Source organism: Chlamydotis macqueenii, chromosome 11, assembly GCF_036417535.1.
Source record: "Chlamydotis macqueenii isolate bChlMac1 chromosome 11, bChlMac1.mat, whole genome shotgun sequence".
Lineage (NCBI taxonomy): Eukaryota > Metazoa > Chordata > Aves > Otidiformes > Otididae > Chlamydotis > Chlamydotis macqueenii.
The window spans coordinates 849,930-875,869 of record NC_141566.1 but is presented as its reverse complement, the minus strand read 5'-3'; the positions used below and the strand labels follow the sequence as shown (position 1 = coordinate 875,869).

Below are 25,940 nucleotides of genomic sequence, written 5' to 3'. Positions count from 1 at the left end.
GCCGTGCCGTGGGATGCTGTGCTCTTCCAAAGCACTACCTCAGGGGGACACACACTGGAAGCTGTATTTCCACTCTCCCATTACAACATCCCTAGTTTTTCTCATATGAAACCAGCAGTTTTCCTGGGCCCTTTCCAATAACACAGTCCACAAATTAACTTTCCTCCAGAACGCAACCCCCCTCCAATGTCAGGAACAAGGCAGTGTCACAAGAAATTGTAACAGGCACACGTTTCTGACACCTCGAGGACTCACTGGGCACCCAGAGGAACAAACCACTGCGGCTCAGACTGGCAAACGGCCCTTTCCTGAGAGGACAACCCAGCCAGCTTTTTCTTTTTATCAGATAAACCTTCCTGACAACGAACAACGGGGAAGACTGCCTGGCTCTGGCAGATGGGATGCAGCGGGGGTGTGCGTGGGGGCACAGATTCCAGCCCTCCATCGCTGTGATTACAGCCCTGAGCGGTGTCCTCGGAGGATCCCCTGTTGCAGCCCCCTTCCCTAACTGCCACCCTTTAAACTTGCTGATTGTCCCCGAGAACATTTTCCCCCGCCCCAGCCCACGTCCCCAGCCCTGTCAGCGCGGTGCCTTACTGATGAAGTTGGCTTGGCCGGTGAAGATGGTGTACTGCAGCTCATAGGAGCTGACGCTGAACTCGTCCTCCGAGATCCAGTGGACGGTGATTGTGTCGTGGGAGGCCGTGCAGAGCTCCTCTCGGACGGACGGCGGGTTTGGCGCTGTGGGGGATCACAGAGAACATATTTTGGTACGTTTGTGCTTTTTTTTCTTAACATACCCAGGGCCTTTTGGCTCCCTTAAGGGCAGAGACGGGCTCGTGTGGGGAGCAGGGTCTCTTGACACGAACAACTGTCTCATTTCAGCTGTCACTGTGTTTCCCACGTAACTGAACTCTTTAGTGTGATAACAAAACATCCAGGGGCCAGGGTGTTCTCGGGCGTGCCAGAACGAGGGCTTTTCATGCAGTGCATCAGAAGTAAAATAATTGGTTAATTCACTGTTCTTTCTCCGTAACCCACCCTCTCAGATCCTTGCGGGCATCAGCCTCCTCCCCGGGTCCTGACCATCATTTCTGACCGGCTTTTTGAACTTTTCCACCTGCCCTCCAGGAGAGGCAGACTGGAACAGGAGGACAGGGACATGTCACTGCCCTGGTGACAGCACAGTCCCTGCTCTGCTGCAGCTGACCAGGCACTTTTAACCGGTGAGACAGAGCAGCAACCTAGCTTGCTTTAAAATAGGCCTGCCAGCCCTCAGCGGGGCGCAGGGGAGGGGGCTGCGGGGAAGACATGGGGCGCAGGCAGTGGGGAGCGCGCCTGAGCACTCACCGGTTAGATAATCCAGCCCCTCCAGCAGCTTCTTCTCTCTGGAAAAATCTAACGCAAAGTTTTCAAAGGCATCATTAAAATTGATATCTGGTATCAGAACTTGCGAGGATGCAGTTGCCATGGCAACCCTGGAAGAAAAGAAGAGGCCATCAATACGCATCAGGGTGCATGCGGCTCCCCACGCCCCGCAGCCGCGAGGTGGGGGATTAAAGGGGTGCGAGCAGCCTCGCGGGGACACCGGCCTGCGCCCACCAACCACCGCTCCTGCCCGAGGGGGGCGGCCCAGCCCGGGGACAGGTCCCCAGAGAGGCGAGGGGGCTCCATCCCCAAGGGGTTCCAGCCCCGCTGTCCCCAGCCTCCTTTCAGAGTGGCATTCCCACCACCTTCCGCCCCGGAGCAGGGACCTTCGGCCAGGGGACGGCTCCAGCCACATCCCACGGCCTCCCCAGCCACGCGCGCCTGCCCACCTCTCGGCCACGTTCCTGGCCGTCTGCAGGAAGCGCGCGTGGTCGTTCTCCTTCAGGATGTGCTCCGCCTGGTTGATGAGGACCGTGGAGCGCTCGAGACACTGCCGGCAGTTGGCGACCTGCTGGGCCAGCTTCCGCAGCTTCATCACCTGCAAGGGGAGTGGAGGAAGCAAAGGCGCTCAGAAGCCAGCACGCAGCTTGAAAAGCCCTGAGGAGACCTCGTCCGGAGCCAGGGGCTGCGCAGGGGAAGCAAGGAGAGGTGAAAGCACGGAAACGTCCCCGAAGGCTCTGGGGAGGGACAGCAGCAATGCAATTCAGCACAGGGCTAGGAAACTTCGCGCTGGCTCAGCCCCAGCAGAGCTGCTGGAAAACATCACATCTGCAGCCGCAAATCATTCTGCAATTAAAGGTGAGGTGCTGCAGTAAGGCAGGACAGGAGAGCTGCCCACAACCCAGGGAAGCAGGAGCTGGAAAACCAGCCCCGGCACCAGCCAGCACTGAACACAGGGCACATGGCCCAACCAGGCTCTGCTCTGCCCGCACAGGCGCGTCCTAAACCATCACATGCGCGTCCCGCAGAGCCCGGGCTCGGGGCTCTGCCGCGTCCCGTGGGAGCTCAGACCCGGCCCAGCCACCGTCCTCCCCCGAGGGTTTGCAGCCGCTGCGGCTGGACTGCCCCGTCAGAGCGCCGGTGAGCCCACAGGGCAGGAGCGCAGGGCATGTCGGTTTTTGGGAAAGGCCCAGGGATCCGCAGGCCGCAGGGAGCTGTGCCCCGACGGCAGGAGCGGGGAGGAGCGCGGGCCCGTCTTCGCCGGCAGCGGCGGGCACAGCTCGGAACGGCTGTTTGCACAAGGAAGCAGTTCTGCTGCTGGGGCTCAATGGGCTGATGGATAGTTCGTTTCATCATCAGACTTGCCAGAAATAAATGATCAAAAGGACAACGAGGAAGAGAAATAAGTCAACTTTTATGCCCAGACCCAGCTCTCCTTGGCCACGTCCCCGCAACGCCTGCAGCACTGGTCCCAGGCCCAGCCTCAGCGGTGGCCGGGGGTGAAGAAGGCGCAGGTGCCCTGGCCAGAGGCCAGCCAGGCTGTGGCAGCAGCACCTGCGGGGCCGCGAGCGGGCAACGGGGGTGCTGGCACCCGCCGGCCGGATCCCTGCCGCAGCCGAGAGCTCTTCAGGGCAGCCCAGCTACCTGCTTCCCTCCTACCGCGCCGCTCACGTCCTCCCCTGCCCACGTCCCCCCACCGCCTCGGTGCCACGTTCCGACGGGGTGCTGCCCGGCCTCGTGGGCGGCGGTATCCGAGCCCTGGACACCACGAACCCGAGCCTTGCGAGGTGCAAGCCCAGCCTGGAGCGGCACGTGGGCTCCTTGGGTCTAATCTCCAGTGGGTTTCCAAAGACACCTGCATGACGCATTCAGGAAGAGCTCTTTTTCGGGATTACTGGAATAAGACACCGAGCAGCTGGGCCTGGTTTCCTCACTGCCCAAGGTGCGTTGTCTGGGAACATGGCCGGCGTCACCCTCTGGGCACCCTCACCTGGCATCCCTCGGTGCCGCCCAGGACCGAGCGCAATCTTGGGGCTGCTGTTCTGCTCCTCACATCGCTCCCACTGCCTCGCGGAGGTGGAGGAGCTGACAGCCGCCACAGTAGCCCTGGCACGGAGCAGACCTGGCATGGAGCAGCCCAGGACCACGCTCCGGCTGGAGACAAACCGCTGCCTCAGCATTTTTGCCTCCGTATGCTTTCCCTCTCGGGCCCGGGGCTGCCATTCTTTCCAATGCCATGCGATCAGGATGCTCCACACATCCGCCAGGCCACGTGTCAGGAAAAGCAGCCCAGGATAAATGAAAAACCAAGCGGCGATTCAGCAGGAAAGCAGTGTTTCTCGCTCCACAGTCGGAGCGCTTCGAACCAGCCACAGTCTCCAGCGCTTCCGCCTTCCTTTTGTGTTTGGAGCTTTTGAAACTCTGCACTGTTTGCGTTTGGGGCTCCTCGGAAAGGTTGCTCTCAAGTCACACTTGGGAATTGTTGCTCAGAGGCGCTGAAAGCCATGGAGGAAACCTGCCCAGCGCCCCCCGCAGCCAGCAGCAAGGGGGGTGCAGAGGGGCACTGCAGGGCTGCAGACGGCGTTGCCATCTCCGGCCGATTCCACCAGCAAAGAGGCTTGCTGCAGTTTCCAGGTACCTTTGGTAGCCAAGCCCAGCCCCCCCTCTGACACTGCCAGTACCGCCGTCCCCACATCCCTCTCCCACCGCCACAGTGCTGGGTTTGCAGCTGCATGGGCACAGCTGTGCCGCTCCTGCCCTGGCAGTTAATAAGCAGCCCAGCGTTTCTTCTGCTGATGGTTTTGGGTGCCGGTCGGGGCCTCTCTCCTCTACCCAGCTGCCAGTTTGCAGGAGAGTAACATCCCTGAGCCTCCCAGCTCTGCCAAGCATGGCTGAAACTGGACAACGTGGCCAGAAGATGTTAGGGGAGAGGGTGGGAAGTGAGAGGCAGACAGACAGATGGACCAGCAGAAGGCACTGTTACATAAAATATGTTCCCTGAAGCGGCGGGGATAAAAGCAGGCATTTCAAAGCCTCCACTCCCGCGAGGCTGTCCGAGAGCTGTGCTGGCTGGCTCTCTTGTGTGCACACGCAGCACAACCCGCTCCCAAACCTCTGCCTGCAAGTAAAACGGGGGCGATGCTGCTCCTCGGCTCAGCTATGGGCGCTGCGAGGGATGCAGAGCTGCACCCTAACGCACGTTCAAGCTCGGTGAGAAGGGTGAAGGGCTTCTGCACGCACGCTGTAAACTCCTGCGGGCACCGCTCAGAGCTGCAGCCAATCTCTCCAGCCGCTCCCTGTTGCATGGAAACCACCAGGAAAAGCCAGAACACCTGGAACCGCTGGAGGAAGGGTCTGAACAACCCCCCAAAGAAAAGGTGAGAAACCAGCTCACCTACGGCTATGCCACCGTGCAGAGCATGCATCCTGCCCTCTATCTGCGGCACAGGCCTTGGATGGCCTTTCCATATTAATTCCACGTTATTATATCATCACCACGGTGTTAGAAAAGCCCTGAGGAAGCTGTCTGGACTGATCCAAGCAACTGCACCGATTTGTCAGGCTGTCAACACGCCTTCCCTCCTCCGGCCACGTCCAGCACACGCCTTGTCCTCGGCGGAAGAGCCCTGGGGACAGCAGCAGCGAGGGGCCCCCGGGCTCGCGCACCGTTCAGGGGGGGCAAGGAGACGAAGCTGTGTGCACCCATGGCTGCCCAAAGCAATCCCTTCACGGGCGAGGCCAGGCACGCTGCTGGCAGCCCCTCTGCGTGCGGCTGGGACACCCCAGTGTCGCGGGCTGCCGAACTGCAGGGCTGTCCCCAGGCGGGAAGGACAGACCCTGCAGCAGCCACGCTGTGGGCGCAGAGGGGACCCCCGAACCCCAGCGCGCGAGCCAGCCCTCCTTACCTTAGTCTCCTTGATCTTGACGGCGATGACCTGCTTGCGCTGGCGGATGATCTCCATGAGCTCATCACACTCCTCCATCAGCTTGGCCTCGTGCATGGCGGTGTTCACCTGCCCAGGGACAGCAGAAGCAGGGCCGTCAGGAGGGACACGCTCGTCCACTGCCGCACAGCCTGGCAGTCTCTTCCAGCCTGCTGCTGAAATTCCTCCCTCCCTCCCTCCCTAACTTCATTCCTGGCGTTTATGGTTCAGTGGCAAAGAAACACAACCCATCAGGCAGCACAACCTGTTCTTCCTCCCACCCTGCCCTCCAGAATCGCTGCACCAGAGGGAGGGACTTGAGCCAGGAGATGAGGAGACCTTGTGTAGGCCTGGGCACCCGAGCCAGTCCCAGCACGGACGACACAATCAGACTGGACAGCGCTTCCCAAAAGTCATCTTCATGTCTGCTCAGCTACGGCAAACCACCCTGGACACCATCCGGCCTCCTCCAGATCAAGGCTGCTCTCCTCGTGACCTCGGCCATGCAGACGCTTGGCCGAGATGATAATTTTGCTGCCAGCTGCCTGGCTCTCTCCGTGCTCTTGGGGAAAAGCAGCAAGGAGCTGCTCCAGCTCCTCAGCCAGGAAGGGATGGATGCTGCAAACGAGGAGACCAGCACGCGCAGCTCCTCCCTTCGGCTGGGACTCCTGAGCGACCACCTCTGAAGCTTTGTGCTGGAAGATGCTACTGAAGACAGCCTTCTCCTCTTTGGAGAAGGGACCCGTGAACCTCATCACCCCCGGCTACGGAGCCAAGCTCCTGGGCCCAGACGGGGTGGGGGGCAGCGCTCCTCCAACCAGCGGAGGTGAGCACAGCGCCAGCCCCAGAGAGCAGAAGGGAACAGGGGCTTGTTTCTACGAGAAAGCTGCATGCATCCCGCTTAATTTAGGCTAATTAATCCCCGCTGGACCCCCTTTTCAGGCTTCAAATACACAGCTTAATTTTTTTAATTTTAAAGCTGAAAGGAAGGCACGCAGAGGGCAGTGAGAGCACAGGCAGAGGTTTCAGTCTCTGTCTCCAGGAAAGGCCAGCATCCCCGGGGGGACGGAGAGGAAAGCGGATGCGCTTTACAGAGGGAACTGAGCCCTAGCACTCAAATTAAGCAGTGTCCCAGAGGACATAAACAGGTCCTCTTCATTCTGCACCCCGAAAGCCACGTGAAACAGTGGAGAACTCTGAAGGCAACTCAGAGTTAAACACATTTCATACACAATCTTTTTTTAAACCGAGCCAGCAGATTATGCAATGCTGAAGTGGGAGACAGCTGATGGTCTGCAAAGATAACTCCACCGAGAAAAACGGGATAATCTTCCAAATCTGCTGCAAGGTAGTAGAGGGGGGGAAATCATGGCCAGGGTTTGGAGCCTGCGGCAATCTGTGCTGGCGGCAGCGCGGCCCCGCAGCCCAGGCTGTCGCAGGGGGTGCTGGCAGCGTGCTCGCCCCCGAGGCACGGGAGCAGAGACGGCCAGCACTCCAGTTTCCCAGGAGTACAAAATCGGGGCTCTTTGCAAGGGCTTGCAGCCCTGGTGCTGGCTGTCGCTGGCAGGAGGGAGCCCTGGGCACCAGGACTGCAAAAACAGCAGCAGCAGGAGAAGGGGGGGAGGTTAGCAAGTGCCAGGCTCCCCTCTGGCCTGGCACACCAAGCAGAATTCCTGGGTCCTGGTTAAATTAATCCCAAATCTGAACACCTACCCGGGGCAAGAAGCAGCCAGCCAGTGCCCACGCTCTGGGAGACGGGCGGCAGACAAAGCCGCAGGGGCCACTGCTGTCCCTTTCCCCAGCTGCCTTTGACCCAGAAAGGAGGGTTTCCCGGCCGGGCCGCAGCCCCGCCGTCCCAGCGGAGCACGGCAGTGGGATCTGTCTGCTCTTTATTTCGGCGTGGAAACTCAGAGTGTGGCTCAGCTCCTTCCTCCCTGTGCCCTGAGCTGCATCCCACGGCGGCTCGCGAGGCTGGCGGAACCGCCGGCTCTCAGAAAGGGTTTTGCACTCTTTCCTCTCTCCAGATGATCAGGACAGCAGCAAGGGCCTTATTTAGTGACCAAACAGGAGCGCTGCTGCCTGCGGGGGACGCGGGGGTCGGGAAGCCCTCGTCGCTCTGAGCGCCGACGGAGAAGACCAGGCTGCAGGTCTCCGTGCAGACGCGTCCCCTGTGCTTCGCTATGGGCAAACGACTCCAGGCAGCATCCCTCCATCCCGGCCGGCGCGCGTGGCCCACGGGGCAGCTCGGGGAGGCCGCAGGGCCTGCGTGCCCCAGCAAGGGCTGCGGTGACCACGGATACAGCCAGCAGCCGCCGGCTTTGCTCAGGTGCCGGCCGGCTCCCCCCGAGTCCCCGTCAGCCGTCCCCGCAGCAGCCTGGGGTTTTGATTCTCTGGAAAGGTGCTGGTTCAAGGAACCACCGCTTAATTTAGCAACCAAAAAAAAAAAAAAAAATCAATAGCCTGTTAAGAAGAAACTAATTGCGACAGCCTCTCTCCATGTAAACAAAGCTGCAAATTAATTTGCTATTAATTGGTATGTGCACTCTGAAACAACAAGCAAGTGAGTAACCGCCTTCTTCCTCTCGAATGTTTTCCACAGCAGCGCATTGCTCGTGAACTCCTGACTCCGGAGCCGCAGCCAAGGGCAGCGTCAGTCTGCTGGCACGGGCTCTGCGGCGCGCAGCTCGCACAAACGCTTCCCTTGGCGGTGCAAACAAACGATGCCTGATTGCACACTGGGAACACAGAGAGTTTTATAGATCAAGTGGTTAAAGCAGCAAGGTCAGCCGGGCCCCTTTCTCCAGTGGGATTACGGGTGATCTCTTCCTCCGACGCACTCTGTAATCCCCTACACAAAGCCATTCCCACTCGCTGCTGGCTCATGCCTGAACGTTGCCGTTCTGCGAGAGAATTCGGGGCTCAGGCAGGAGAGATGGCAATTGCCGTCTCTGATGGCAGGAAGGACGCAGGGAGGCAAAGCGCATGTGTTTGGGATGAGGAAGGCAAGCGAGGAAGACGACCGGCCACTGCAAACTGGGAAAAAGGCTGGAAGCTGCCTTGCCTGCAAGGGGAAGCTGCTGCGGCGGCAGGGAGACAACATCCCCGCTGGCACCGAGGGGCTGGGGACAAGCCCTCTGCCTCCACGGCCACGGGTGAGGCCGGCCCTGAACCCAGAGCGAACCAGAGGGATGAGGAAAGCAGGGGTACAGTGCAGGGCGAGCCCAGCGAGGAGCAGCACAGGGCACCGCGCCGTGTGGGGGCGGCTGCAGGGGTTCATGTCGCTTCCCTCCGCTCCATCCGGCTGCGGAGAGCACTTCTGCTCAGCCCAGCCCAGCGCGTGGGGTCCCACCCTCTCCCTCCCAAGAGGAAAGGGTTAAACAGAACTACAGCAGATCTAACACAGTATGAGCACCCCGGGGCTGAGAGGACCCTGTGACAGCTCCCACACCGCCTGGTTTGACACAAGCTGCAGTTACAGGACCATGACTGCCGGCTCGGGCTGGCCGTGAGCACGGCTGGCCCTGCTCTGCCACACGAGCCTGCGCCAACGCCGCTCTGCAGGTACCACCAGCAGCTTCCTTCCGGGCCTTCCCGGAGTGCTTGTCGCTTTGATACCCAAGTGCTTTGCAAATATGAACTGGTTTGCACTAACAGCACCCCAGACAAGACAGAGGAGGTGCAAGGAGCCCAGAGTTTCACAGGGAATCTGAAGCACGGAGGCATCGTGGTCCAAGGATTTGTCGTTTCTGGGAGCGCAGCTGGAGATGCCGCAGCCTTTGAAGGTGGGGTGCAGGCTGCAGCACGCTGAGCACCCAGCACAAACCCTCACTAACGCCTTGCAGCTGCAGAGGAGGTTTTCCAGCACTCAGCCCCAGCAGATCCCATCTGCGTCCTGAAGGAAACAGGAGCTGCCAGCAAAACCGCACCTGATTGCAGACGGCAGCTACGAGAGGGGCAACGCTGCTTCCCCACTCTCCGAGAGCTGAGCTGTGTTTGCAGGCTCGGTGTCCTCCGGGCTGCAACCCAAAGCACCTGCCGCCCCCGAGCCCAGAGCAGCCAGCAGGCCCGTCCTTCCTGAGCCAGCCCAGCAGCCTGGGTCTCTTCCCAGTGGCTCCCAGTCACACCACCCTCTCCTTCAGACCCCGCGGATCCCTGGGAACCGTCCCCACGTCCTCCACCAGCTGGGACCAAACTCTCTGAAGCAATTCAGCCTCCCACCAGCCTCTTGGCATCAGCGATGCTTCCCACCACACCCCCATCCCTGCTCCCAGGGGAAGGACACGGGAGCAATCCCATGCTTCCCGTCACTCGAGCCGGGAGCTTCCCAGCGCCCCTTCCCCATCACCCCCGGGCCCCCACTGCTCACCAACCTCCACTTGCTGGCAGATCTGTATCAGCTTGGCCATCTGGTTCTCCAGTTCACTGTTGCGTTTAACCAGGTTGGTGAGATTGGTCTCCAGGGTTTGCTGCAAGTCCAGAGATGGGAGAGGAGAAAGAGAAAAAAAACAAGAGGATCAGCAACACCGGAGGGAGGACTGTCCCCAGACCTCACTAGCAATGAGACCATTTGCTACCCAGCACGCTGCCGGAGGGACCAGCGACTCGATAACCGGGCAGAGGCTCTCGGGTTTCTCGGCAGCTGCTGCCCACGCTGGTGGGCTGTGCGAGCGCTGGGCCCGGGACGGGGGAGCCACCGAGCTCGGCACTGCGGTGGCCCCCAGGACATCGCAGCTGGAGGGGACAGCGTGGGCGTCTGCCCTTTGCTACTCTTTCTGGAGATGGTTTGGGGAGCTGGGGTGGGTTCAGTTCCTGCAGCAAAGCTGGGTTTCTCCCGCGCTCCCCGGAAAACTTTACGGGCAGCCGGAAAAACTTCAGGAGTAAAGTTTCTCACAAATGTTTTCAACCCGCTCACTGCTGCTGAACTCTGACAAGGTGGGAGAGACTAAACGTGCCGCGCCCTGCGGTTCTGCCAGGAAAAGAGCCAGCATGGCTATTCTCGTCACCAGCTTTGTTTTGCACATGGTGGGGAAGCCAAGCAAGAGCCCGCTGAGCCACCGGAGAGGGGTTTCTCTCCTCTGCGAACCCTCTCTGCCGGGGCAAGGCAGGCACAGGTGCGGAGCGCAACGCGCACAGCAGGCACAGATCGCACCCATCGGCAGCCTCGGCCAGCGGCGGGGGCGAAACCCCCCAGCCCCTGCCAGGCTGCCCTGCCGCCAAAACCCGGCCGAGCGCGGCCGTTCCCTCCCGCCACGTCCCACTTTTCTGTAAGAGCAGAAGGAGCCCTCCTGCTTCGAGGCCGGCCAGCAAGCCTGCCCGCTCTGAGGGAATCACTGCCGTTTTCCACCCCTGCTCTCCCCTCCTCGTCCTCTGTGGGTGCCGGAGACGAAAGGCCCCCGGGAGAAGGCTGTGGTCCCCACCACAAGCTGCCTGCGTTCCCATCCCAGCTCCCCAGCCACGCTGCCTTTGCTCCTGGGAGTGACCATGGCCGGCGATCGCAACCCCAGCGGCGCAGGGATGCACAGGGAGCACTGTCTGTTTTGGCAGCCGCAGGCTCCAATATCCGTGGAGCAGAACGCAATCCAGCGGAGCACGGAGAAAGAGCCCGTTCGAAACGATTTCAGTATCTGCGGACACACAGTGGACTCGCATTTTTTTTTATATCAATAATTTAAGTGACACCGCCTTTCTATTAAAACACGTGGCTCCGCTAAGAGGAAATGTTTTATAACAAAGTGCTCACTACCTGTTGCAACATTTGTCAGGAAAATGATATCCTATTCAAATTTTAAACTTCAGGGCTGGAAGAAGATCCCTGCGGTGTTTTATTCATCCTCGACTAGAAACTGCGGTCCAAGGCTTTCATGGAGACTCCAGCAGACCCATAAACACGGCCCTTCTCCGCACACATGGATAATTCGGGGGCTCGTTCGCCAAGAGAGCTGGAATCAGTCATGAAGCAGAGGCAAAGCATTCATTCTGGAAAAACCACTGACTCCCAAAATACTCCGAGCTCGTTTGCCATCCTGCAAATTGCTAGCCAAGGGCGCGGGCGAAGCAGAACGCAGAAGCAGGCTTGGAAAATGAAACGAAACGCGGGGTGCCTTCATTAAGCAGGAGTGCTTTGCACAACAGGGCTGCACCGATAACGAAACAGCCAGCTCCCGCCGCCCTCCTTCCTCACAGCTCAATATTATTAAACATAATTTGACTGAAGCATTGAACATCTAACTTGCTAATTAGCTCGGCTGCACTGAAGCCGCAGCTTTGAATCGCAGCCGCTCGGCTTTAACGCTGCAGGGCTGCGGACGGAGGGTGGGGGGGTGCTCTTTGGAGGAGCCCAAAACGCAGACGCAGCACCCTCAGTCACCCAGGGGTCAGCATCACCCCTCCCTGCCAGAAACAGGCACAAGGCCTGCCCTGAGCGCTCCTCCTTTTGCCGAGCGTGATGCCGAGGCCGTCAGCAGCCTTTTACCGTTCCGACGGCTCAACAGCTCCTGCTGCTCCCTGTTTTCCAGGGCTGCCTGGCGACGCACCTCTGACTGCTGCCCACCCTTCTGCAGCTCAGGAAAACGCAGGGGGAACCGTTTCCTTCTGTTTGATTTGCTGGAACAAATAAAATACGCTAGAAGCTTTGATTACACCAGCTGGTTATTTCACAAATACATATAAATTACAGCAATTATAGGGGCTGTTTTTAATTGCATTATAACTTGCTCATAATTCCCCCAAACATTCACCTTCTGGCCTGAAATCCGGAATAGCTGATTTCTCTACGATTGGGAAGAGAAGCGAGAAAAAGAGATGAAAAGGAAACACGGTCGTGCCCTTGAGCAAAAGTCACTGGCACCCAGCGAGACGAAGGGGCCGGGTTGCCCCGCCGATGGAAACCTGCTCGCCCGGGGACGGCAGAAGCACGGAGGCTGTGACCATGAGAAGGCAGGCAAGCCCTTCCCAGCCTGAGCCGGCTGCGGCCGCGCAGCTCGGAAAACACCCGGGATCCAGCCTGTCCGGCAGCTTCGCAGAGCAGCACAGGGGCTGCACCCTGTTCACCTGCGGGTGAGCAGACGCCAAATAAACGTGTTGGGCACCCAACCGAAGGAGCCGATGGCACCGATGTGCAAGCACTGATGTTCCTATTTTATTATGCACGCGACGAGCAACAACTTCTTCATTTTCCTTTTCCTCCAAACATCAAACAAGCAGTTGAACTAAATACGGATTTCTCTATTCTGTTTGAAGACAGCACCAGGGTTGGGGTCCAAGACAAATCTAGGAATTATAAATATTAGGCTTTCTCCTGGCCTGCTGTGCTTCGTCAAACACCCAGAGCAGGTCCCCACCACCAGTCTGGAAGCTGATCGGCACTGGGATGCGCAGCCGGCCCCAGGCTTTACCCAGCTGTGCGACAGGAGCAGCGCGGCCCTCGAGCCCCAGCGGGCTGGCAGGGGAAGGGGTCCCCGCGCGGGACCGTCGTACAGACCTGGTCTCGCCGGAGCTGTTGGGTGATGGGGGGTCTGATTCCCATGGCATTTGAGCCATGCGAGCCCCAGCTCTTCTCCGCCAGCGGGAACCCCTGGGTGCGGGACGGGAGCATCCGGAGCGCCCCGTGGCTGGGAAAGCCCCATGACACGGAGCGCAAAGGCCAGTGCTCGGCTCTGCCTTATTACGGGACCGGCTTTCCACACTTGAACTTGTGCGAAGGCAGCCAAAGCTGGAGAGTGTTTACTTTCAGTGATTTATTTAGGGCTCTTTCACTGCCCTTGTTCATTTATAATTGCTTTCAATAACGGACGCAGGCCCCTGCCCTGCTCCCTCCACGTCCCGCAAACACAAACCACATGTGCAACCACAAACACACGCGCACGGAAGTCAAACCAGCTGCGACGCGCACCCGACGGCCGCCCTGACCTCCGGGGCTGCGAAGCCGCAGGCCATCGGTCCCTGGGCGCTGCCACCGTTCACCAGAACGGCGCAGGGGAAAGGCACATTTATAACTGATTCCCAGCCCCCAGGAAAAAAAAAAATCAGGGGGAAAATACAATAAGCAAGTCAGCTGCGTGCCGTTGCTGAAAGAATTTCCCCAGACAATAGGACAAGTGACGGAGAGACAGGCCTGAGCTGTGCGCGGCTCCTGCCTTGTGACACTAATGCATTTTAAGTCGCTTTGGAGCAAAACATACTAAGTAAAATCCGAAATAAACTGTCAGCTTTCAGCGCCTGGTATTGCCCTCACCGGCAGAGCTGACCTAGAAAATGAAGCAGTTTGCTACGGCGAGGTTCTGACGGTGTTTGTAATTGCGCTGAGGGGAGGCCGGAGCAGGAGCCCTGCACAGAAGCGTCGGTTGTCGTCCTGCCAGCCGTCACCTCCATGGAACGGGACAGGGAGCGGGGGGGACGCGGAGCGGGGGCCCCCTGGGTGCCGTTCAGCCCAGGGCCGGGCCCTGCTCTCGGCGGGGTGCAGAGGGAGCCCAGGCCGGACCAGAGCCAGGCCTGCTCCACACAGCCCCGCAGCACGCACCGCGTTGGCACATGCCGCATCTACTGTCTCCCTGGGAATGTAAATTTAGGAGAGAAAAATAAAAGAAAAAATCCCAAGTAAACAGAGCTAACCGGATGTAGAAGTGGCAGCTGTTTGTTGTGCCTCTGCCTAATTAGCACACGTTTGATTTGCGTCTCACTGCCTCTGCTAGAGCATCCTCTCGTCCCGCGTTGACCGGCACTGCTGGAGCTCACCCCACCACGGGGAGCCAGCCCCTCTTCTCTCGCCTCACGAGAGATAACAAAACCACGCAACCCCTCTCCGCGCCAGCCGGCCCCCCGCACCCACCTGCGGGACACCACTCCGGGCACGGCAGCATCCCAGCAGCTCCGGCACTACTGGATGTTCCCAAAACCAGCCCAACCAGAGCAGCTGAACCCGTGCCGAGGTCTGTTCAGCCACCGGAGCAGCAACGCGTTATCTACCCCTCCTTTCCACAGCAGCTCTGCCCAAGGGCTCGCCCGTGGCTTTTCCCCTCACGTCCCGGGGGGCCTTTGGGATCCCCATGGCACGGGGACGGCCCGGCGCGCGCTGGGGCAGGAGCCTGCGCTGGCACGACCTCCCCGGGACGCTCCTGGCCCCATCTGCAGCCCTCCTTTCCCCGAGGAGGGCAGCCAGGGGCTTGCCAGGTTCCCCCTAAACCAGACATGCAATTCCTGCGAGGGGAGGCAGCCAGGCTCCCCAGCCCATCCCCTCAGGGGGCAGCGGGGTTTTTTACCGGTCACATCACTGCTGCGGTTTCACTGCCCGGGACACCGGTGCTGCGGGTGATTTCTCAGCGGCGCTCCGAGGGCCTGGCTGCACATCAAGGCTGAAGCCTTCATCAGAGCCCGAATTCCCTCACCCTGCTGCTGAGGGGGAACCGCTCCCTGCCCAGCACGTGCAGGCAGGCACACAACCGCGCACCTGACGGAGCTGGGGAGCAGCAGCAAAGGGCCGGCTGATTCGGAGTCCCGCAGCTCCTGCGACCTGCCCGATGCCGGCAGCGAGCGGGGTGGGAAGGGAGGGGGGTTTTCTGCCCACAGTCGTGCTTACCCAAACAGCAGCGCATTGCCAACACGTCGTCCATCCCTATCAGAAAGGATACGGGAAAAACATAGAATCATAGAATAGTTAGAGTTGGAAGGGACCTTCAACGGTCATCTAGTCCAACCCCCCTGCAAGAAGCAGGGACATCCCTGACTAGATCAGGTTGCTCAGAGCCCCATCCAGCCTGGCCTTGAACGATTCCAGGGATGGGGCATCCACCACCTCTCTGGGCAACCTGTTCCAGTGCTCTACAACTCTCATTGTAAAAAATTTTTTTCTCATATCTAATCTAAACCTACCTCCTTCTAATTTAAACCCATTACCCCTTGTTCTATCACAACAGGCCCTACTGAACAGCTTCTCCCCATCTTTCTTGTAGGCCCCCTTCAGGTATTGGAAGACCGCTATCAGGTCTCCCCGGAGCCTCCTCTTCTCCAGGCTGAGCAGCCCCAACTCTCTCAGCCTGTCCTCATAGGAGAGGTGCTCCAGCCCTCTGATCATCTTTGTGGCCCTCCTCTGGACCCTGTCCAACTGGTCCATGTTCTTCTTGTGTTGGGGACTCCAGAACTGGACGCAGTACTCCAGGTGGGGTCTCACCAGGGCAGAGTAGAGGGGCAGAATCACCTCCCTCGACCTGCTGGCCAACACCGTCGTGACTGACAAAACCATCCGCTCCGCGCCAGCGCACGGCTGCAAGGAGCCCCCAGCCTGCAGGAGAGGAGCGATCTCCAGGACTCACCCGGTGTCTCCCTGCAGTGACCCCAAAGCACCGCAGCCAGTCAGTGGGAGCGACCCAGGGGCATGCTCGCCTCCTCCCAGAAACTCGTTCTTTGCCCCCCTTTCCCCAGGAAAACCACAAAACATTTCTGCTCGTACAGAAAGGCAGTGTGAGGAACGGGATGGGGACAGCACGTTAATTCTCCTGTAAATCAAAGCTGTCCTGCGCCATTCCAAGGGGGGAAAAAAAAAAAAATCACGTGAAATAGTTTCATGTCATTTCTGCAAAGCTGCTGATGAGCTGCAGACTGGGTCTGAAGCATGGCTTTGGCAAGTTTTCCCGCTTAGCCTGCATCTCGAGGACTTACACCACCCCTGTTTGTTCTCTGTCCTGCGCTACTTCAGAGAAACAGGGGCTTTGCCTCCGAAAACGTTCCTTCAGGCAGAGATCCCGTAAGAGCCCTAACGCCGGCAGGCCCTTGGCACAGGGGTGCTCCTCACGGCACAGGAGGCATGGCGCACCGCTGACGGATAGCGTCTGCCTGGGGCTCGTCCGCACAAGCGCATGGCGGTGCACCGTGGCCAGCTGCTTCCCTCGCCTCCCAGCCTAAATCCATCCAGCTACAGCACGGAGCTAACGAGGCACTACAGAGCTCGCTTAACGAACACGTCTACAGAAACACGGCTGAAACGCACATGGCTTATTCAGGCCCTTCAGAGTTTACATCCTTTAATCTTTTCAAAGCAATTCTGCTGCTACTGGATATTATCACGGTGTTCTGTAGCATCGCAGTAGCGCTGAAAATTGTTTAAATATTTTATTAAATCCATCCCAACTGTGACAAGCCAGTTTTTATTCCTGAAGCCATCTAACCATTATCTGCTTGTTTGAGCTGTCCTATTTAAACACTCTGAGACTTTACTCCCCGGTTCAGGCTCCGTGCTTCTCAGCTTAAAAGAATGTGATTTTCAGACATCTTATTAAATTTGCTACATTTGATGTAAAAATTCCCAAGCTACGGTGAGTCCTGAGCTTATTTGTTTATCTCCCACTACTGTTATTTATTCCTTTTAAAAGACAGAGCAGAAGGAAAAGATTGCCACTGCTCCCAGCAATGCCTTTTCCCAGGAATCTTCCTCCAGTGAGGAATTTGGGTACCTGGTACCCAAGCCAGTACCAGGAGGTCTGGAGAGGTCGTTCCGCGATGCTCTGTTGTGCTCTCTGCATCTCCCAGGTGGTGGAGGGGCAGCTGGGGAACAAACCCCCACCATCCCCATCCCTGAGCCCAGGCACAGGGATGGGTTACGGTGTGCTAAAGGAGCCGGAGCCGGCAGCAGCCCCAGCAGTCCCTGCCCAGCCACGGCCACCCACGCCAGCCCCAGAAATCCCCAGGGATTCTCTCCCGAGAGGAGAAGCTCTGGCAGCAGCTCTGCTGTCCTCACAGGAACCGAGTGCTGCCTGCATCCCTCCTTCATGGAGAAATCCCATCTGTCATTAAAATAAGCCATTAATAACCATTCTGTTTCACTCTGCCACAGTTAGGAAACCACTAAAATTGAGAAGAGAGGAAAAAAAAAAAAAAAAAAAAAAAAAAAGAAAGAAGACACCGCAGATGTCCCCCTGCTTCTTCAGCTCCAGTTCTTCAGCCCCCAGTCCTTTCAGGTTTCTGTCTGTCCCACGCTGGAAAAGTGACTCCGGCCCCGAGCATCCTGCCAGGGACACTGTCCAGATGCAGTGCGGACGCAGGTCCAGCTCCCGCTGGCCACCTTGTCCCCCCTTCAGAAGAGCAGCCCTGAGCTCCGGCCAAGCGCCCGTTGTAGTTCAGGGAGATATTACCAGACCTGGAAGAGCACCAGGGACCTTGAAACCTTTCTGAAGCTCCCTGCAGCTCCCTGTTTTCACCAGGGTTAGCATAGCTTATCATCGCTGTGGGTCACCGCAGCAGAAAGCACAACCTGCCTTGGCAATAACGCTGAAAGCCCTCCCCGCAACACAGTCAGGAAAGTCACAGTTAGGAGAATACCCTCGCAAAATGCTTCACTGGGAAAAAGGTGGGAACCTTCAAAATGGAATTATTTACCACGGGCCCTCTCCGTTCCAGCTCTCCCTGCCCGCTGGGCACTGAAGCACGTGGTCACAGCGTCCCAGCAGCGTCTGTCCCCTCCCCTGCTCGCTCACGCAGGGGATGACAAATCCGACAGCGTGCTAGAAAACCGGCTTCGTTTAACCAGCCATGCAACAGCCCGCTGGCTTTTCTTGGTCCCTCTCCGGAGGCTGCACGGGAACAACTCCTCTCACCTCTCGCAGGTACTGTGGCAGGTCCCGTGGGGCAGACAGAGGACGCGTGTGCCGGCAGCGATGTGGATTCCTTCCCAAGATACTCGGTGTCCTGAAGAGCTGAGGTGACCAAATCCCACTTTGCTAGACCTGCCAGGGTCTGCAGCTCAACAAGAGACCAGCCCACGAGAAAGGAGCCACTCTGCGCCGCGGCCAGGGACCGGCTGACACGAGAGAGGAGTGGGACTGCAGCTAGCAGCACCGTGTTACTGCTGGCTTTGAAGCCAAAAGTGAACAAAACTCCTTTCAAAGACAGGCAACCCAGCTTCACTCCCATACATATGTATATCCTGGTGGAAAACCTGAACGGAAGACACATCCTTTGAAGGGTTCCTACGAGTACATGGCAGGCAAAGGCAAAGAACAGCATAGGAGTTCCTGTAGAAGCTGTCCTGAAGAAAAGCGAAGGTGGGTGGAGGCCAACTCCAGCGAAGATGAGTGTTCCCAGGTTCACTAACGACACTGCAATTACGTTAACTGCTCTTGCTGCAGACGATGTTCCCTACCAAGAGCCCTTAGGAATACTGCTAAGGATACGCGAGAGTCTCCTGCACAGATGGGGTTTCCAGGAAAAACAGCCTGACAAATGCTGATCTGAGGCACACGGGAGCGTGGGAACAGCAGGAGACCAAGTGTCGCTGGCAATGTTTGGGATCAATTATTACAGGGAGAAGAGGAGAAGCTAACTAGAAGAGCATCAATAAACATTTTTGCCATTGAGGTTTCCCAAGGAAAAAAAATAAAGACCATAAACATTCTTGACCATGAAACACTAACGTGAATTTGGGCTATGAGGAAGAACACTTGGAGAAGACTTAAGGAGGAACTGTGGGAAGTCTACAAAGGGACAAACGCAGGCAGGGAAGCAGGATCCCAGTGGCTTCAGTGGGCCAGCAGCGTGGGCAGGACAACGCCAAAGACCTGGGCTGAGCATCCCTCCGGAGCCTGTTCCTGCAACGTCCAAACTTGTGAGAGGCCAGACAGAAAACACAACCATAATGAAAGGCAAAACCATCATGGAAGGCATGGAAGGTTTAACGGAAGAAGACATCGGAAGTCCTAACATGAATGATGAGCAATAGGAAAAACGTGCCCTTGACAAAAAAAAAAAAAAAAGGAAAAGAAAAAGAAAGAAAGAAGTGGTATGGATTGTTAGAGCATACTGTGATAAATTAAAGAACTTTTAAAGACACTTGGAGAACTGAAGCTCCAAATCAGACAGAGACCCAGTTCCACCTCTCGGCTACTCGCTCTCGCGAGGTTTCCCTTCCTCCCTGCCCCGGGCTCGGCCCTCCCGCTGGAAGCTCTGCCAGGAATGTTTCGGTGTCACCGAACCAAAGGCTGAAATGCTTCGCTGGTTGCTCTCTGAGTGGCACTGACTGAGGACACCCCTCACTCTTCTCCATGGGATTCACAACCAAGACAGCTCCACGAGTCAAAAGCTCACCTGCATTCCCTCTCTCGGAAGCGGAGAACACCATTATACGGGAAGAAGCGCTTTTGGCAGACCTGTTTCATCTTCCTGACTGAATGACAAACAGCACGGTGCCTGCGACTCCTTCCCCAGCAACAGCTGCAATAAGTAAGTACACATAAAACCACAGCGCCTGGGTCAGCTCCTCTCAGCATTTCAAACATGCTCCGACAGCCGGAGCAGCTCCGGACGCATCCCAGGCAGCTACGGAATCACCCGGTGGCCACGCGCAGCACAGGGCTGGGCGCACGGCCCGAGCTCCGAAAGGTCTGCCGGCCCTTCCAAACCAACGACAGCAGCTGAAGAGCCCAAACACCCAGGCTGAGGCTGGAAAACGAAATTTGGGATCTGGCTCCTAATTTATGCAAATTCGTATTTGCACTTAATAAACAATCCAGCTTCTGTTGCAGAAACGGAGAGATGGAATTCAATGAGAACCCATTTAACAGAAAGTTTAGGGAAGTGCTAGAGAGAAATCCACGGAAGACTCACACATTTCCGAGGAACATCTGGCTTCCGCTCAGCAATAAAAAAGACGTTTTGTGATTTTCACCCAACAAATAATGGTTTTATCAAAGATTCGCTAATTACTTCATTCCATTTCTATCACAGCTCCCAAACCAAATTAGCAAAATTCAAGCAAAAAGCAACAAAACATGGCCAGGAAGGTACCTGTTGTACCCCCTCTCCTCGCTGCCTGCTCTGCACAGCAACATTCAGATTCAGCTGCTCCAAAGCTGAACACGAAACGCATAACATGAATTAGAAGCAGAATCCACACTGAAACACCGGGGAGATACGTTTTGAATTACAAATACAAAATTAGCTTGAAAGCGAAGCTAAAGCTCCTGCATTTCAAATTATTGCGGAAAATGTATTGAATTCTGCAGAGACCAGAAAGGCACAGCATTAGAGGTCGATGACAAATGACAGGGGAGAAATCAATTCAAGGGGAGCTTGACTGGTGTTACGACCACGACCCAGAGTCAGCATTACTAAGCCAGAACACCGCAGAACATGGGTTTCATCTAAAATACTAATTGGCAATAAAATGCATAAATTACATCTGCAAATGGCTGGTCCTCCGGGCTGCCTGCTATTTCCGCCTTGTGCGGTTACGTGGCCTCTCACCCTCCTTGCACCGGGGTCTCCATCGCCACGGCACGGGCATTCGACTCTTCTGCCAGCTCCTCCGGCCAGGAGCTAGCGACGGGCTGTCACGCAGCTACGGCGGGGCAGGAGCGGCAACACCCGCCCCTCCTCTGGGGCATGTCCCACCAACGGGGACTGGGCTCAGCGCTGCCGAGCTGGGCGGTCGGGAGCATCGGAGCACCCAGAGCAGCACCCTCCCGGCGTCTGCGCGCGAGCGGTCAGAGCCTGACCCAGCGCAGGGCAGGAGAGACATCGCCAAAGCGGTTGAAATATTTACTCCTCCAGCCCCGAGCTGCTCCTGCCCCCCTTTCTCACACCCTTCCACCTCACGCCTGCTCCAGGGTCTCACGCTGGAGAGGGAGCACCGGGACGGCTGCAAGTGAAGGATGGCGAAATGCAGAGCCTGCGATCCGCTGCCTTCCCTCTCCCTGCGTGCCCTAAAAAACTCAGCTCCCAGCTCTGAAGATCAAACGAGATGATCAAACGCTCCAGCAGCTGGTTTGTAATTCCCCATTGCTGCAACTCCTGTACATGCTCAAGAGCTGGTTTGTTTTTTTTTTCCTTCCCCAATCTCTGCAGCAGAAGTAACGGGAGTTTGCAGCCGTGGGAGGAGAGCAGGCTGAGGCATCAACAGCAGGCACGAGGAAGTCAGAAATCCAATGTGTATCTTTACCTGCCCCTGTCCTGAAGGATTTACCTCTGTTTAAAGCCTCCTCCTGGAGCTGGACGGGTGGGCAGCAGGGAGCGGCTGGCCCCGGGCACTGGACAGAGACGCTCGTGCGGCCTGGCTCTCGGGTGCCCGTCATCCCAGAGAAGCTCCTACAGAACCCACAGCAGACACCTACCTACTTTATCTTGGGGGCAGGATCTTCCAAGGATTCTCTTCCATCCGAGGGAATGCCTGACAGACAGGGGACCCCAAAAACAGGGAAGATTTCCAGGGGAACGTCCCCGAGAAAGCGGCACCACTTGGTGGCATCACTCTCAAAAGCTTGGGCGAGTGGGGACAGTTTGCCTAATGGGTACTGCAGCGATTAGGAGCATCAAATTATCTTCCGCGGCACACAACAAATAACGCTAATGGTAGGGATAATGTCAAGCGGAATTACATCGGATTTTAAACAGCACTGATAGCACATGTTAAGCAGACATATAATTAGCACCGTGGTGTCTTGATAATATTAATAACGTGGCTAATTATACTGATATAAATAGCAAGATTAATTGTCACAAAACATCAGTATCAGGCTTTGAAAGGCATCCCCAAACCCGGCCACTGTTTGTCAGCACGTGGGCACCGGGGCTGTAGGAGACAGCAGTAAAACGCTCCTGAGGTCTGGATCCATCCCCAGCCAGGCTCCTTCCCACATGCCGCGGCACCAGCCGCCTCGGCACCCTTCGGCACGCGCTCCAAGGGCCGGGGCCGCCGCCCCGCCGGGCACAGAGCCGGCGTTCGGCGGGCGAGGCAGGGACACGTCCCCAGCCCCGCACCCACCAGCACCTGGCCCTGGTCAGCCACGGCGGCGGGAGGGCAAAGCGCAGCGCAGAGCGATGCGAAGTGTCCCACCATTGTGAACAGCCGAGGACGGCCGGGGTGCTCCTCGAGCCGCTGTCCCCGTCCAGCCCTTGCCGTCTTGTTTGCCTCAAATCTACATCGCTCCACAGACCGGCTGGTCTGAAGGAAATAACCCAGCGACTTTCCCTCCTAATAACCCCAAGACAGGCGCCGTAAGAGCCGTAAGGTTTTCACATTGGGCACCTGCTACATCCCTGTTCACAGGAGCAGAAAGAGACCCCGAGGCTGCTCCAGAAACCCAGATTCCTGTGGGGCACGCAGGCAGGCCGGTGACAAACGGGAAGGATCCAGCACAACATGCCCTCTGCGAGACGTGGCCTCTCCTCTGTAGCTGCCTCCCGCCATCAGGCTGTTTCCCTCAGTGGCAGGGCTGGCAGGGAGCACGGCACGGCTTCCAGCAACGGACGGGCTGCAGGGCGACCGCCGCAGCATGGGGCTGCTCCTCCTCCCCTCACTTTGGGAAGAACAAATTTGGACGGAAAAACTCAGACGAGCTGGGCAGAACAGGCACAAAGGTAAAGCCCATGGAGGCTGCTGTATAAATAACTTCCGCCCAAACTCCTGCTTCGCATTGGGCTTGCCTGCGCTGAACAAACTTTTCCACCCTCCTGGCACCAGCACGAGGCCTCCGGGGGCAGGTTCAGGACAATCACAGTCGGGCCATTCCCCATTCCCAGGGAACCTGCCCTGAGCTTTCTCCCCATCTCGCTCCGAGCCGTGCCGCGGGAGAAGGAGCGGCTCAGCCGCGCTGGGTGCAGGGACGCGTGGGGCTGCCCCAGCCCAGCACCTGGCTGCGGGGGCAGGCGCCAGGGCCATGCAAAAGCCGAGCGCCGGCCCTGCTCCACCGCTCCCACCCGCGCCAGCCGGCCCCGCAAAGCTTTTGCTGGCAGGGCGCATGGCGAGCGCTGCCAGCGCGCAAAGGAGGAGGCAAACCCTCCGGTTTCTCTTGGAAGCAGATACAACGCGCCAACCAACAGCCCGGGATGGGGCTTATTTTGGCTGATTCGTTGCTTATGTTAAGTCACTGTGAGACTGTTAAACCAGAGCTGGAGATGCTGAGATAGACGCACACCAGTACAAACACAGCCTCAGGGCAAACGCAGTGAATTCAGCAGGGTTACGCTGTGAGAAGACTTTAACTCCTTGCGCAGATGCGAGCACCAGAGTCCCACTCCTTCTGCGTGCTTTTCCCCTTTGCTGCTGTTTTGCTGCTGGAAAAGGAAACAAAATGGCCAAAACCACCAAAAAGTGACTACAAACATCACTAAGCAGTGGGACAGACAGCACTTTTGGAGTTCCTGCTGTGGCCAGAGCCTTGGCACTGCTTGGGGACCGCCTTTTCCCCGGCAATGAGGGGAATGCTATAGCGGACTTGGTTAGAGACGTGTAGGGGATGTCGCACTTAGGAAGCTTGTGCATCCACGCTGCCCTGGGCGGCCCCGGCCGAATGCCAGCCGGGCCGCTGTTTTTTCCAGCTTATCCAGCAGATCTCGGCACCAGCCCTGTGGATTACACAAGCGCCGACGCCTTACAGCAACGGGCACAAGAGAAAACGTCTGAACAGGTTTTCCTTCCCGGAGAAAAGAGCCCTGCCTGCTGCAAGCTGCCCGCTGCTCGGGGGCCAGGGACACGGCGCAGCACTGGCAGATGCCCCGAAGAGTCTGAGGACAGCGTATTTGGGCCGTCCGGATAAAGGCACCGCATGCCCAGCCCCGCCTGCAGCCAGCCCCTGCAGCCCTGCTGACCTCCCCAAAACCAAGAGCCCACAGCAGCCGGCATAGCCGGGCAGCACCACGCGCCCCGGGAGCTCCCCGGGGTGCGCGGCGAGCGGGCTCTGGTAAAGCTTCTCTGAAGGGCGCCCCAATAAAGGCCAAAAACCAAAGACAGACCTTCAGAAAGTTACAACATCTGGAAAATGCAGCGGGGAGGGACCGCTGGAGCCTTCCAGCCAAGCAAGGATAACTGCTCATGCCAAAACCTGCTGCAGCTGCTTTAAACTTGGCTAAATCTTCACCCAGCGAAGCGTAGAGCTCCCGCCAGTCCTTGTTCCCTCCTCAAGGAAAAAACCCTCCATTTCTGATAACAAGGAAAGGAAAAACTCTCTTTCCTCCTCCACACTAGGAGGGAAAGCCGTAAATTTCAGTTATTTCCCTGACAAACTCAAAGAATGGGTGCTCTCATCCAGGTTGATGTCTGGAGGGCAGGGCTAGCAGTTCTCCTGGAGAAATCCCAGATGTACCAAAGTGCTGAGCTGCTGCGAGGCTTTGGAGCATCCCCAGGGATTTCTGGGAGCTGCTCCAGCGTCCCCAGCTCTCCGTCCAGGCATTGCCATCCCAGTGCCACCACCGTCCTCGCCTCTCCCTTCTCCTCCTTCCCAGCTCAGCTCCCGCCTGCCCCTGCTCACGGCTGTAACAGCCGCGGTGCTGCAACGGAGGCTCCCGGCAAAGCCGCTGCCGCCGTGCAACGCGGAGCAGCATTTGCTGAGTAGCAGGTGAGCATCCAGAAAAAAACCAAACTGAATCCCTGGGCTCGGCCCTGCAGCTAGGCTGACACAACACACCAATGCAACAAATGGATCTTAAACCCACAGTGAAAGCCCCACGGAAAGCATCTCGCTGCTACGTGCAGCGCCGGCTTTGGAAGCACAAACCCTCGGCAAGGTCAGAATGGAAAATCCTGCCGGATTTCACGTGCAGCTGAGGCAGCTCTGAAGGAACATGCAGCTGATGTAAACCCCCCAAGCAGCGCTCTGCACTGAAATGGGATTAAGAGTCACACTCCTCCACTCTCCCCTCCACCAGCAAAGTGTCCCCAGCCAGAAGGGTCACAGAAACCCGCTGCTCTTCCCACCTGCTTCCGCCCTTCGAGTCTTCAAAGGTCACAAAATCGCATATTGGAAACGCAAGCGGAGCTTTTCCTACAGCCCTGGGATTCCCACGGCCGCAGACTGAAGAGTAACACCGATGCCCAGAGATGCAGGGAGCAGAGCACGGCCCAGCAGACGTCCTGCCTGTAGGGAGAGCCCCCCACCTGCCGAATTATTCCCCGTTGCGCTGTTTCAGCTGTCAAAGCTGGGTTTCACAACGCCTTGCAACCGCATTTCTGGGCACTACGGACAATGTGCCCACCAAAAAGCACGGCTGTGCCTGGACGGCCGCTGCTGACCTGCTCTGCTCCGTGCTGAAAACTCCTCACCGACTGCAACGAGCGGCAGCGTTTCGGGAGCAACTTCTCCCCGCAGCACCCAGAGAGCCCCAAGGGCCTGCAGCAGGTCGCACCCCAAACCTGCCCGGGGGGCAGCAGACACCCGCAGGAGGTTTCCGATCCAGGCCAAGCCACCACAGGACCCTCCATCCCAGTCCCGACCGCCGCAGCATCCTCCCGCCCAGCACACGCCAGCCACACGGCTCCTCGGCTGCAAGGAGCACAACAAACACGTAAATCCTGCTCGTTCTGCGGGACACAGCAACTCCATAGTACACCATTTTTATTGCCCTAGTCACTGGCTTGGAGAGCAATGTTTTTCCAAGGCAGGCTGGCTCCTGTCATTTAAATGAAAAACAAGCCTCGGTGGAAACCGATACAACAGGAAAGACGGCAGCAGCACCTTCCTTTGGTCGCTGCGCTCACGGCATTCGCATCACAGCTCAGTGAGCGCGCAGGGGCTGGAGGGGAGCACGCCCTTACCTCCCCGCTCTGTTTGGATTCGGAGTTTATCAGCAGCTCAGAAGTCGCTGCGAGCAGCCCCGCAGAACAGCGGCACTTCCGACCGGGGGGTGAGGATGGGGAACACGAAAAGATCCCAGCGTCGGTGGGCAGCGTGC

At 57.8% G+C, this 25,940-nt stretch overlaps 1 protein-coding gene across 2 annotated transcripts in view; it reads right to left on the bottom strand.

The window, feature by feature from the left end:
- The window catches only part of MID2 (midline 2), an 89,001-nt gene that overhangs the window by 11,748 nt on the left and 51,313 nt on the right, over positions 1–25,940 (bottom strand). For both annotated transcript variants that reach the window (XM_086756692.1, XM_086756691.1), the window contains 5 exons: positions 9,662–9,757; positions 5,274–5,381; positions 1,818–1,966; positions 1,351–1,478; positions 598–741 (listed from right to left, as the gene is read on the bottom strand). In XM_086756692.1, the coding sequence (XP_086612818.1) occupies positions 598–741; positions 1,351–1,478; positions 1,818–1,966; positions 5,274–5,381; positions 9,662–9,757 (625 nt within the window). The remainder of the gene's footprint in view (positions 1–597; positions 742–1,350; positions 1,479–1,817; positions 1,967–5,273; positions 5,382–9,661; positions 9,758–25,940) is intronic.